This window comes from Carex rostrata, chromosome 33 (genome assembly GCF_964058835.1).
Source record: "Carex rostrata chromosome 33, lpCarRost1.2, whole genome shotgun sequence".
NCBI lineage: Eukaryota > Viridiplantae > Streptophyta > Magnoliopsida > Poales > Cyperaceae > Carex > Carex rostrata.
In genome coordinates, this window is record NC_135950.1 from 1,598,662 (window position 1) to 1,612,708 (window position 14,047).

Below are 14,047 nucleotides of genomic sequence, written 5' to 3' on the forward strand. Positions count from 1 at the left end.
TCATATTTATTTTTTTCTGTAAATTTCACTGTCATATATATATAGATTCATTTTTATAATATCTTATTCCTTTCAAATAGATTAATTTTAAGTTATCAAACAAGATATAAAATAAAAAAGAGTTAAATAAATAAGTATTATAATTTTTCCTAAATTTAGATGTAAGTAACAACCAAACATGATTTTTTTTATTTTTTTTTAAATATGAGTCTACCAATTTAATAACCATGAAATTAAAAGAGAATTGCAGAGGTGCATACATACAGCTAGCGGTTCAAGGATTGGTTAAATTTTTTTCTCTCTCTTCATTCGGCGCACCCCTCCCCCACTCCAATTACTCACTCAGACACTCTCAAGTCTGAACCCTGTTTGTATCTCTCAACAAGCTTCTGTGTATAAATAGCTACAGCATATGTGTAACTCCATTTAAACTCACAAGAAAACACACCACAGGAGCAGAGGCAAAAAAGAAGAAGAAATTAAGCTAAGAGAAATAGTATATATTAATTCTTCCATCATAGAAGGAAATGATCACGTGGCACGACTTGTACACCGTTCTTGCGGCGGTGGTTCCGCTATATGTAGCGATGATTCTCGCTTATGGATCGGTACAGTGGTGGGGAATCTTCTCACCCGACCAATGCTCCGGTATCAACCGTTTTGTTGCCATATTCGCCGTACCACTTCTCTCCTTCCATTTCATCTCGACAAACGACCCGTATGCTATGAACCTCCGGTTTGTGGCCGCCGACACATTGCAAAAGCTAATGGTGTTGGTTGGTCTAGTCGCATGGTCCTACCTCGCGCCGAAACGGTACGCCACCTCGCTTGATTGGTCGATTACAATTTTCTCTCTTTCAACCTTACCGAACACGCTCGTCATGGGAATCCCGTTGCTAATTGCAATGTACGGCGCGTATAGCGGCACGCTAATGGTACAAATTGTGGTGCTACAATGCATTATTTGGTACACTCTTTTGTTATTTTTATTCGAGTATCGTGCTGCGAAGCTACTGATAGCTGATCAGTTTCCTGACACCGCCGCTTCCATTGTATCGTTTCGAATCGACCCGGATGTGGTATCGTTAGATGGCGGTCTTGATATGCTTCAAACAGATGCTGAGGTAGCAGGCGACGGAAAGATCCATGTCACGGTGCGCCGGTCCTCTGCATCACGCCGGTCTCTTTCTCTCATGACACCTCGGCCATCGAATCTCACTGGTGCTGAGATCTACTCTTTAAGCTCGTCACGTAACCCAACTCCACGCGGGTCAAATTTTAACCATGCAGATTTTTTCGCCATGGTAGGGGGCCCACCACCACCACCAACAGGCCAACTTAGACACTCGAACTTCGGCTCAACGGACTTGTACTCTGTGCAGTCGTCACACGGGCCCACACCACGGCCATCTAACTTTGATGAACAAGTACAAGTGCCTGAGATTCTGGGCCCACCGACGCCGGTGAAAAAGCCGGGGGAGCCTGCTGCGAGCAATCAAAAGCCGGGAGGAGCGCCAACAAATCATGATACAAAGGAGTTGCACATGTTTGTGTGGAGTTCAAGCACCTCACCCGTGTCAGAAGTCGGAGGATTGCCGGTTTTTGGCAGTCGAGATTTTGCCATGTCAGGCCGAGATGGCGCGAAAGAGATCCGCATGGTGGTCCCGGCTGAGCTCCCTCCTAATGGTTCCAACAAAGGTGATAACCTTCATTTTTTTTTCTCTAGTTCAATTTGCAAAATGTGTTGTGACTTGTGAGGCGACATAGATTTGGTTGATCATTTTTTGCGATTTTTTCTTAATTAAACTATGCCCATTTGAATTTTTTATATTGTTTTTCATGGTGTTTGTGTTGTTTATTTGTTTATCAATTAATTAATTTGACAATTTGGCGAAATTCACGGTGGCTTTTGTGTTGACAAGATACGGCTTTCATGGAATTTTGGCCTAATGTCTTTTCCTTCATGGGTCGCATGATACGACATCTAGATGTGATATAGAGCATCATTGTAACATATTTACCAATAAAAGTAACAAAAATAAAATATGATGGGAGAGAAAGCACTAAACCGTCAGATAACTAAGAATTTTAATAGAGGCATTTCTTTTTTCTTTTGTATAGGGGTGGGAGCACCGGGCGGTGAGGAAAACGGAGGTGACTTTAGTTTTAACGGAGGAAGTGATAAGAGGTTAGAAGAGGCGGGGGAAGGTGACAGGGAGAATGTACCTGAGGGACTGTATAAGCTGGGCTCCAGCTCAACCGCTGAGTTACACCCAAGAGGAGGAGGACCGTCAGATGAGGATCGGACGCATCAGATGCCTCCAGCCAGTGTACTGACAAGGCTCATCCTTATCATGGTCTGGCGTAAACTGATCCGAAATCCCAACACTTACTCCAGCTTGATTGGCCTTGTCTGGTCCCTCATTGCCTTCCGGTTAGTAAAATTACTGCTCCATTTATTTCATTTTTTTTATGATTGCTGTTTTGTTTCCTTTTGGATTTGGATTTGAATTTAATTAAATGCCATTGTATAATATTGATTGAAATGGGGCAGGTGGCACATTACAATGCCAAAGATAATTGAGAAGTCTATCTCCATACTCTCCGACGCTGGTCTTGGAATGGCCATGTTCAGTCTAGGTGGGTCCCAAATTTTGTTTCTCTATTCCAATGATCCATGTTCACTTCTAAGTTCTAACCGGACATGGCCATAATTACCCCTTACCCGCCTTATTTAAGCCACGCGAAAAAGTGGAACACCACACTTTATCCGTGAATAAAGGCTAATATAAAAGGTTAAAATAAAAAAATGCTCAACACATGGTCCCCTTTGGCCCCTTTACAACTTTTGTACCTCTCTAACTATTAGTTGGATTTCTCCCTCCTTTTCTGTAGGATTGTTTATGGCGCTCCAACCCAAGATCATTGCGTGTGGTAACTCTAATGCCACTTTTGCCATGGGAGTCCGGTTCTTTGTCGGCCCGGCTGCCATGGCTGCAGCTTCACTTGCTATCGGATTACGCGGAACGCTGCTACATATTGCAATTGTTCAGGTAAATACATAATATTTAAAAAAATATTTTATATACATGTAATATTGCTCGCAAATATTTAAATCGCTCTTCTTTCTCAAAGAATATAGTTTATTATAATTAAATGATCTTCTATCTATCTTTCTCAGAGAATATAGTTTATTATTTTTTTATTATAATTAAATTTATGTCCTGAATGTGATAAATTGTTCGAACAATACAATATTTGTTCCATATTATTCGTCAATTTATTTATTTATACATATTTATATATTAATATGTAATTACTATTATAAACAACAAATAATTTCCGAATTATAATTGTATTATATATAAAAAAGAAATTTTAAATTTTATTATCAAATTTTAAAAAATCATGGATTTTATTACTATGTTACATGTTTGTTTGTATGCCACGGTCACGGATAAACCATCCAATGGCTTTTAAGGAAAATATATATATATATATATATTTACAAGGTGTCCCAATTCCCAAAGGATCAGCCGACAAGGTTTTAGGTACATCGGTGCATGGCAAGAGCTTATTGGTTGGGGACTAAGTAGCTTGTACTATTCGCAAGGCCAGCTCTTCTTTTATTTCATTTCGTTGCAAAATAATATCGGATACTAAATAGAATTTTTTTTATATTCAAAAATTAAAAAAAAAATTATGAAACCCATGATTTTTTTTTAATAAAAATTATAAGAACTGAAGCGTCATTTCGGTCTAATTTTTTTTCGGAATCAAAATGACAATTCAGTCCAAGATATTTTTCACAATTTTTCAACATATTTTTTCTCAAAATCTATGAAAACGACTCGGACCGAATTTCTATTTCGGTCCCAAAAAAAAGGACCGAAATGGCATATTGGTTCTTATGATTTTTGTAAAAAACAAAGCAATCAAGTTGGTTTGATAAAATCTATTTTTTTAATTTATATTTTCTAAAAAAAAAATTCTACTAAATAGGAGTAGAACTAAGGTGTCATCAATTTTCTTTTATACACTTAATTTTAAAATTTATTGTGACTTCGTATAATAAATCTGAGCTATTGAAATCCATATGCCTTACAATACGTCTATATGTGAAAATTTTAAACTTTCAAATTAATTTAATATAAATTTAAATGGTCAAAATTAAAAGGTTTATAAATTAATTTTAATGTATTTATTTTTAAATATCTTTTTAACCATTTGATCCTATACAATATTAATTTGAAAGTTTAAAATTTTCACATGTAGGAGCATCATTCATAAGGTAGGTTAGATGGGTTTTAATAGTTCAAATTTATTATTTGAAGTCAATACAATAAATTTTAGAATTGAGTACACAAAGGATTTGGTAAACTTAAGAACACCCTAGTTCTACTCTAAAGTAGTATTATAGTAACTAGTAAATACTAATTTTTCTTTTTAAAAAAAAAATTAACAGTACATCTTTAGTATAGGAATTTTTTTACAAATATAATATGGATCTTTGAACTATAGACCTACACAACTGCACTTGTTATAATGGGGCTACGGTACTTCACGTCTATATCTTTAATTTCAAAGTTCAAAATGTCAATCTGAACCGTTGAAGTTGATCTACATATTAAATTGTGCTTGGAGACCAAATTTTACAAATTCTACAATTTTTTTACTGTTTTTTTAGAATTTTTTTTAAATCAACGATTTTCAATAATAATAATGGATGGATGGATGCAAAATATATTTTTTTTACATTTAATTGTTTTGCAAATTTTTATTTAATTTTAGTCTGAGTAGTTGGTTCGAATCAGACTAATAGACCCCATTTTGTGGTAGTAACTGTTAAGCCGCTGTGTGGCTATAAGTGATCGCTAGCGAACCGTTTGGGCGCTAGCGGTCAGAAGTTCAGACATGATCACATCACATGAATGACTTTCTGATTATTTCCTAAAATAGCAGTAATTGCTGTCTTTTGGTTTTCTTTTTAAATCATAGAAAGATGTAATCCACTGTAGGTGTCTTTTGGGATCAGATAAGACATTATAAAGAGAGAAATATTTTTTTTTTGGTATAGAATGAGATATACTTTATATTTATTTTGAAGGATAACTATTTTTTTTTTAATTTCACCAAATTTGATACACAACATATCTAAATTATAAGAAGAAATCAGTGTTGTAAATAATGGAAATAATTGGCCGATTACTTGTAAAAATCCGTGACGGTTTGATTACCGCCAACGACTAATCGGCTGATTAATCAGTCTAAACGATTGTATACAACACTTGAAGAATTATATTTTTTATTTTTATATCCATTTTATCTATTATTCAACAAATAAATTCAACTTAAATTACATATCTGTTTAAAAATATATTATTTTCTTAAGTTTTTTCAAATCTGATATTTCAGAACACAATTGCTATCATGTATCTCCTTATATTTTTACTTTTCAAATTAAGATATAAACTTGATTTATGACATTTAAAATTACCTTGATTAGGCTGCTCTTCCCCAAGGCATTGTGCCATTCGTTTTTGCAAAGGAATACAATGTTCATCCAGCCATTCTTAGCACTGCGTAAGTATACTTTCCATTTCATATAATTTTTCCATTAATAAAATGCTGCAATGAATTTATATTTTTCTTTTTTCAAGAAGAAACATCAATTTGTACTTAATGTTGAAATTTTTATTTTTATCATCTTAAAAAAAAAGTTAAACTAAATAACCACAAATTCTGATAAATTCCATTTTTGACGACTTCAGTTTGAAACTGCAAACAAAAATTGAGTGTCTATAGTTTAAAACTGCGGACACATTTCCGTTTTGCTTTTTGCTCAAAAATTATTGGGCCCATAAAAATCAAGGCAACGGCTTTAAGCAAAGAAAAAAAAATTCGCCCGCATTTTCAAACTGCGGATACTTCATTTTTTTCCGCAGTTTGAAACTGTTGTCGTGTAAAAAATGGAATTCTTATCAAATAATGGTTATTTTGTTTAATTTTTTTTTATATAAGATGGTAAAAATAAAATTTTCGGTAATTAATCAGTGGATTTTTTTTTTAACTGTTATAAAATTGCAGGGTTATATTCGGGATGTTGATTGCTTTACCAATCACATTGGTATACTACATTCTTCTTGGATTGTGACAAAAATAGTTCAATAGAAAATTCAAGAATTTCAAATGTGAAATTGTGAATTAAAGCAATTGGAGAGCAGCCAAATTGATTCTGAGCATACACAATCAATCAAATCAGAAAATGGGGCCGAAAAGCAAATCAGAATTTAAGCTTTTTGATGGAGCTAAGAAAACAAAAAGGGGCTTTTTGACCTAATAATGTTCGCCCCTTCCTTTTGAGAAAAGTAGAAGATATTTTTCCTTCATTATCATTTTTGTTTTCTTCTTTCTAGATGAAGCCAGTGTATAGAAGATATATGCAATTACATTTTTATTGGTAGTTTAACTGACTTTTAGAATATGAGGAACAACTTTTTAAATATGTTAAAGAATGCCATTTTTTTTGGTATATCTGTAAAACCCGGAAGATTAAAAAAAGATATATATTGTTTGTAATTTATTTTGGATGCAGGGTTATATCTAGATAACGGTCAATCTGTGATGATTAGAGCAAAGGTTTAAATAACGTTTATTGCATCATAGTGGAACAGTCGAAAAAATGACGTTATTATCATATTGTACTGCTATAGCGCTGATGGCATCATGGCTTTTATGATCCAAAAACGCTATAGCACGCTATTTAGAACCCTGGTTAGAAATCAAATAGTATATAGTTGTGTATCAACGTAATATAATAATCTCTTTTATTATTATTATTATTATTATTATTATTATTATTATTATTATTATTATTATTATTATTATTATTATATGTACCAACCTCATAAATACCAACCCAAACATCATATTCATGTATTATCATGTCGAGCAGAAATCTATTTTGTGTACGTTTGGATTCAAAGCAATTGAAACATCGCTATTATGTTGTTACTTGTAAATTGTGGAATAACAACTATATATTTGTGTGAAGAGAAAAAAAATACTTCTTTATCAAATTTTCACTACTAAAGTTTTAATTTGATGAAATTGAAACTGCTACTTTAACTTTCACATCATGACAATTTATCTAAAACTTCACTTCAACTTGTTTATCTTTCATCTTCTTTAGTACCACCTTAACATTATTATTTGCCGGTCACTACTATTCACTATTCCAAATGTAAATTAAAAAAATTATTTTTACTAATATGAATAACATAATATTAATATTATTTTCACACTAATCCGAAAATCACTATTTTATCTCTATTCATATCTACTATTTTCAATTACTCTATTCTTACACTATTATTCTTACGAGGAGGGTTCAAATGCCTCCATTTTTTGTGCTTCCATTATGCCTCCATTTTTAAAACTTTAATAAGTCAAAGTTTAAACTTAAAATTCAAAATAAAACCGTTGGATATAAACTACATCATTTTATCTATGCACGTGTAAAAAATTATGGCATTTCAACTTTGTTTTGGTTGTCATCTTGAGCTTGTAAAAATGTATACTAATATGGATAATTTATAGATGTTGATTTTTTTAACTTACTGATTCACATAAAAGCAAAATCAAAATGTGATAATTTTTTTATTGGCACATAAAGAAAATAACATAGATCACATCTAACGGTTTTATTTTGACATTTAAGGTTTAAATTTTGAATTATTAAAGTTTTTAAAAATAGAGGCATAATGGAGACACAAAAAATGGAGGCATTTGAACCCTCCTCTATTCTTATATACATCCCAATAGTAAATATTACCTACAAGTAATTTTGAAGTCCAACCTCATCAATGTGTGTCCTTAAGTTTTTAATATAGGATATATTTGGTTGGACAGAGAATATGTTATTTTTGAGATTAGGCTATTCATAATAGTCTGTTTTGGTGTTTGATTGGGTTAGAATAGGTAAAATAGTGAATTCAAATTTTTTGTTTTATTAGAATAGACTATTTCTAAGAATCTTGAGATTTAACTATTCTAATAAGACAAATAATAACTATTCTTGTTCAGACTTATGCTGTGGGAACTATTGTCAGATATTAAAGCTAGGCTGAAATAACATCTCAGAGATTTTGTCTGGCAATTAATTGAATATAATAGCAAACCCCCATTCTATTATTATTAGACAGTAATTGTATGTTTGTTCTAAAATATTTATCAACAGAATAATACAAATATTTGCTATAAACGCTGTTAATGTGTCCATAACTAATCGAAGTGTGAAAAATGGCTGACTCTTTCTTTATGTAAACTTAATTCTAAAATTTATCTTATTAATTTAAAAAAATAAATCTAAACAACTGAAATCGATCTTCTTCACGTAAATTTTGGAATTTATTTGATATCAAATCAAGCTTTAAAAACAAAACAAAAAAGATTTATAAATATATTTTAGTGTTTTTATTTTTTATTATTTTTTTATTGCTCAACTTTATACTAATTTAATTCGAAAATTTATAAATATGTATGTAAACACCTCACTCATGAAATAGATCGATTTCAACATTTTAAATTTATTATTTGAAATTAATTCGATAATTTTTAAAATTAAGCTCATCAAAAGTCTCTGTGAGTTTAACAACACCTAATTGATGACTCACATTTATTAATACAATGTCGTGTTAATTAATTAAAAGTGATTTTTATTGATGATATCTTCGCACATACAACTGTCAGTAATACCGATCGATAAGCTCAGAAATAACAATTTTTGTTGATGTAGCTTCAATAATAGTTACTTTTTATCCTTGCTGATAGTGACATATTTGTAATGGTTGCTATGATTATAAAATTTTTTTTATTAATTTCTTTTATGCTTCTTCATTTTTCATAAGCCCGTCTATTGTTGAATTTCCAACATGCAAGATTTTTATTTTAGTAAAAATTGAAAATCAAAGTCATTTAATTATTTAATATCTGAATTTTTCATTGGGATTTCTAACATGTGATCTTTTACTCAGAGTCTCATTATTTTTGTCACTAGATTAAGATTCGATTCTCAAATATGTGACATTTGTATTAATTTTTTTTGCCTTGGCCACCGAGTTAAACTTGATTCTCGCTATAATTGATATTTTTTTTGAGAAGGGATCAAATTACAACAATTTTTGAGTTACAAGAAGTATTTTCTACATTTTTAAAGTCCAAATCGTCGATCCAAACCGTTAGATGTGATCTCTACAATAAAATGTACCTGGAGACCAAATTTTACATTTTTTTGAAATTTTTTTACTATTTATTAAGATGGGTACAAAAACTAGTCAAATTCAAATCATTGAATTTTGTACCCATCTTAATAAATAGTAAAAAAATTTCAAAAAATGTAAAATTTGGTCTCCAAGCACATTTTATTGTAGAGATCACATCTAACGATTTGGATCGACGATTTGGACTTTTAAAATGTAAAAAATACTTGTTATAACTTGTTGTAACTCAAAAATTATTGTAACTTGATCCCTCCTCATTTTTTTTGCTAGTTATTGCTAGGTATCTTGTGAAAACTCCTAACAATTCATGTGATAGCGAGGACTCAGGGAACATGAAGCACTATTGAAGTACAGTTGAGAGAAGGTGTTTACGTTGTCTTTATTGTTTGTAGAGTGAATAAGAAGACATGACTATTGTTTCAGGTGCCCCCCTTCTTGTACTCTTTTTATGATATTTGTAATTGATGAAAGAGGTGACATTAAGACAAAATTGTCACTATTTTCATATTGCTCAGCTTGGAATTAAATTTGGAATTAATAGAGAGATTAACTTGGATCAAAATGGCAGTTTCTGAACTGTGGTCTTATCAATTCGGTTTTACAATTTTCAAAGTTCAAATAATTGATTCAAACTGCGCGTTTAACATGATATCTATATTAAAATGTGTTTTGTAACCAAACTTTACTTTTTTTTTGAATTTTTATTTATTTATTAAAATGATTTGAAAATCACAGTTTTCAATGATTCAGAAGTTTTTTTTTTATTGTTTACTAAAATCGGCGATTTTTCAAACTATCTTAATAAATAGTAAACAAATTGAAAAAATATAAAAAAAAAATTTAGTCTTTAAACATATTTTAATATAGAGATCTCATCTAACATTTTGAATTGACCTTTTAGACTTTGAAAATTGTAAAACCAATTAATAGTACCAAGGCTCAATAACTATTACACACAATCTCTATATATAAATATATATGATGCGACTATAACAAATATCATTCGGAAAACAATATGTGCACATATTTTTAATAATGAAAAATTAGAATTAACAATAAATCATCCTCATTTAATATCCACATATATATAAGTTTGCATTTGAGGTTACTTCCGCATATAACAAAGTTAGTAGCAGACATAAACTATACTTGTGCAAAAAAATAAAAATGTACTAAAATGAAACTATAGATTTAGAACAAATAATTATATGTCCCACATCTCTACAGAGAAACATACATTTTTCTTTTATTTCCAAAAGAATATCTGAAAAAAAAATTGAAATTAATGAATCCTTATTTTAAAAAGAATATAAATTGCAGGGAATTTGACAATATTAAACAATCATTCAACTTATTAGGTTATTATAACTGACAGCTCAGAAGAGCTTACCAAGTTACAATGATATAATTGGGCTGAAACAGCTGTGCAAGAGGGTCCCCATGTTGCCTCACAAGAAACCGGGCTAGCGACCGGTGCATGAAGTGGGTCCAACCATGCTTCGACCTCCAAAGGCTCCTCAGATCAAACAAAACAAAATGGGCCTCCTAGGGCTCAGACGAGCATCTTACATGGAATCGGTGTTTGTGCACCGAAATCACCTAAAATCTTCTCTAGTGTGTTTATAACTCTTTCTTTTTCATGTGATTTGTAATTTTGATCGATAAATTACATTGATTATTTTTTTACCTAGCATATTAATACCCTTAATTGAAAAAAAATCGAGAATTGCCCTCAATTTTTATTTATTTAAACTTCTGAACTGCCAGATTTTTTAACGGTTCACTTCCACAGAGAATCGTCAGGATTGATGGTTTGTTACAATTTTTTATTTATTTAGGAATGTTTAATATCTGACCAAGTCTCAATCTAAACATCTTTATTTGTATGTTTTTTATTTTGTTGGAAGGTTCAAATGTATGCAATATATAATGTTAATTAATTAAATATGAATTGCCTTCACATATGTGATGAATATTCTTCATTATTTTACTGATATAATATATGTTGTAGTATTTTAATTCGTTCTATTTTAAGCCAGAACAAAATGCTAAGAATAAGAGAAGTGTTTGTTTGAGAAAAAAAATTCAATAAATTAACTGAATCTTTTAATCCAAAAGAAACATATCACAATTTGAATTTTATTGTTTCGATTAGGCTGCAAAGGAATCGAACCAAATCGAACTTAACTCAGTTGGAGTTCGAGTTCGAAATTGAAGCAGGGTTTCAAAATCAAAAGAAGAGTTTGAGTTTTGATGATTTGGTGCGATTTGAACTAGTTTTGAATCAAATTGGTTCGAAATTGAAGAAAAATTTAGAACTAAAAAGAAGAATTTTGAACCGTGTCAGACTCAGTTCGAGTTTGATTCGAACCCATTTTAAACCGAGCTATATTTAATTCGTTTCAGAATCGAGCTGGTTTGATTCATTTGGAACCAAGTTTTCTTTTGAATCGAACTCAATCGAATCACGAGCTACGAGCTTTTTATGTATGTTTGTATAATTTATTATGATTGTTAAATAAATTTGTTATAAATATAATCTCCTCACTAAAACCCCATATTGTTACAATCATCTCCCTCATTCCACCATTTTAGGATAAGAATATATTTCCTCTTATACCCATTAAAATATGGGTTGCAAAATTGAATCAACTAAAATCATAACATGTCATATTAAATTCGTTCAAATGAAAAAACAAAACCGTAGGGAATGCAATGATTGGGCCGGATCTTGACCCGCTTAGACATGACAAAGTTCAGGCCCGATCCGTCCTCGATCGGTCGTAACAAAAGCACCGGTTTCATCCCGGTAAGAAATGAAATGATTGGATGCCTTCCAATTTCCAAAGCTGGATAGATAGACATGCACACGTGGGCCTTCAGCCTTGTCATATCCTACTTAATAGTAGAGCTGCCAACTCATTCCCGCTACTCAGTAGTCAGTACTCACCAACGTTAAGTTTCTGTTCAATTTTCATTTTAAATTGTTACAACAGTTCAGTCATTTATTTATTATTATTTTTTTGTTGGTAGAATGTACTGTTAGCTAGGGTCTGTTTGGCTTCCAATTAAGAATGAGCATGGTACATGAATTGAACTAAAAAGTACTATTTTTGTAAGAAAAAAAAAATTCGGAAATAGTAACGCGACCGAACAGGGCCTTAGAGTGTGCTTGGGACGGAAAGACGCAGAAGAAAGAAAAGGAAGAATCACTGTGCAAGGGAGAAGGTCATCTTAGACTAGTTTTCTGCTCCAGAAGAGAAGAACAGGAGAGGAAGCATATGTAAAGGAGCACTGTTTGGAGGGAAGAAATGCTTCACGTGGTGTTGATTTTTCACGACAATCATCACCCTCGATTTGAGGTGTAAAATCACTTTGCGAATGTTGCCTTACTTCTGATCTCTCGTCTTCTTTCCCTTCAATGAGGAGTTTACCTCTCCGTTCAGAAGCACAGCCTTAGTATTCCATATCAACTACTATTTTTTCTTTATAAAAGTTCGTAAATAATTGTATTGATTCAATGATTTACAAAGTAGCTATTATATATGTTTTTTTTTGTATAAATTAAAAAGTATGAAACATATAAATTAAGTTACTTGTAAAATTATTTAATTTATTATATTAGAAATAACATATACGTGAAGTTAGAGAATACAAATTGAGTGAGTCTATGGTACTATGCATATCACGGGTTGTTACTGTGCTACGGCTCTATATTCGTGTTTTCAAATCCTAACGGTCGATCCGAACCGTTCATCTTGTTCTCCATATTAATATGTGTTTGGAGACCAAATTTTACATTTTTTGAAATTTTTTTACTATTTTTTTAGATATTTAGAAAATCACTTGATCTGAAAATTCTGGACCATCCAAAAACAGTGATTTTCAATAAATCTAAAAAAATAGTAAAAAAATTTCAAAAAATGTAAAATTTGGTCTCCAAACACATATTAATATGGAGAACAAGATGAACGATTCGGATCGACCGTTAGGATTTGAAAACTCGAATATAGAGCCATAACACGGTAACAAATCGTAATATGCATAGTACCATAGACTCACTCATACAAATTAATCTATTCGCGTCCAATTAGTAATTAGGTGGACCTCCGATTTTCTTCTATATAAGAATACTAGCATCGTACCCGTGCATTGCAACGGAAACAAATTATTTCATTATAAAATATTATAAAATGAAGAAGATCAAGCGTTTCATTATTTCATTATTTGCATGACTTTTTTGAAAATCAACCGTTCAAATACGTGCTGCACAAATCTCAAAGCAATAATAATACTGATATGATACGGATACGGCGATACGGCAATTTTCAAAAATGAAGGATATGATACGGCTATTAATATATATATTTTTTATTATTTTATATATGATATTTATATAATTATAATTTAAATCAAATTTGCAGAGAAAAATAGTTAAATACTATATTTATCTACAATATAACACATGTGAACTCTAGTGTAGTGGTAAGAATTTTGGCACTAATAGAACCCAATTGGGTTTGAATCCCGCCTTCAGCAGAAAAAAAAGGTGCGCGGTGCACATGCTCGGTCCACAGGCGCGGTCCACGGGTGCGGCGCGCGGTCTACGGGAGCTGGGATCATATGCGGCGCGACCAATGCATAATTTGAAAAATTCTTCTATGTGCGATCTGAAAATTCAACGACTGAGCATCCTCAAAAAAAAAATCAATAAATCAGAACCCTTACAGAATCTAGACATTAAGCTCCTTAATAAGGAGGAGAGA

At 31.6% G+C, this 14,047-nt stretch overlaps 1 protein-coding gene across 2 annotated transcripts; it reads left to right on the forward strand.

The window, feature by feature from the left end:
• The first annotated feature begins 360 nt into the window (after positions 1–360).
• On the forward strand, positions 361–6,457 carry LOC144548521 (auxin efflux carrier component 3a-like). Of its 2 annotated transcripts, XM_078297210.1 has the most exons (6): positions 361–1,698; positions 2,122–2,434; positions 2,555–2,640; positions 2,896–3,053; positions 5,507–5,583; positions 6,088–6,457. In XM_078297210.1, the coding sequence occupies exons 1-6, from the start codon at positions 528–530 to the stop codon at positions 6,152–6,154; spliced, it is 1,872 nt and encodes a 623-aa protein (XP_078153336.1). In that variant the 5' UTR covers positions 361–527; the 3' UTR covers positions 6,155–6,457. The 2 variants fall into 2 exon arrangements, with proteins under 2 accessions (XP_078153336.1, XP_078153337.1); XM_078297211.1 differs by lacking the exon at positions 5,507–5,583 and having other exon boundaries at positions 409–1,698; positions 6,088–6,389.
• Positions 6,458–14,047: the final 7,590 nt, after the last annotated feature.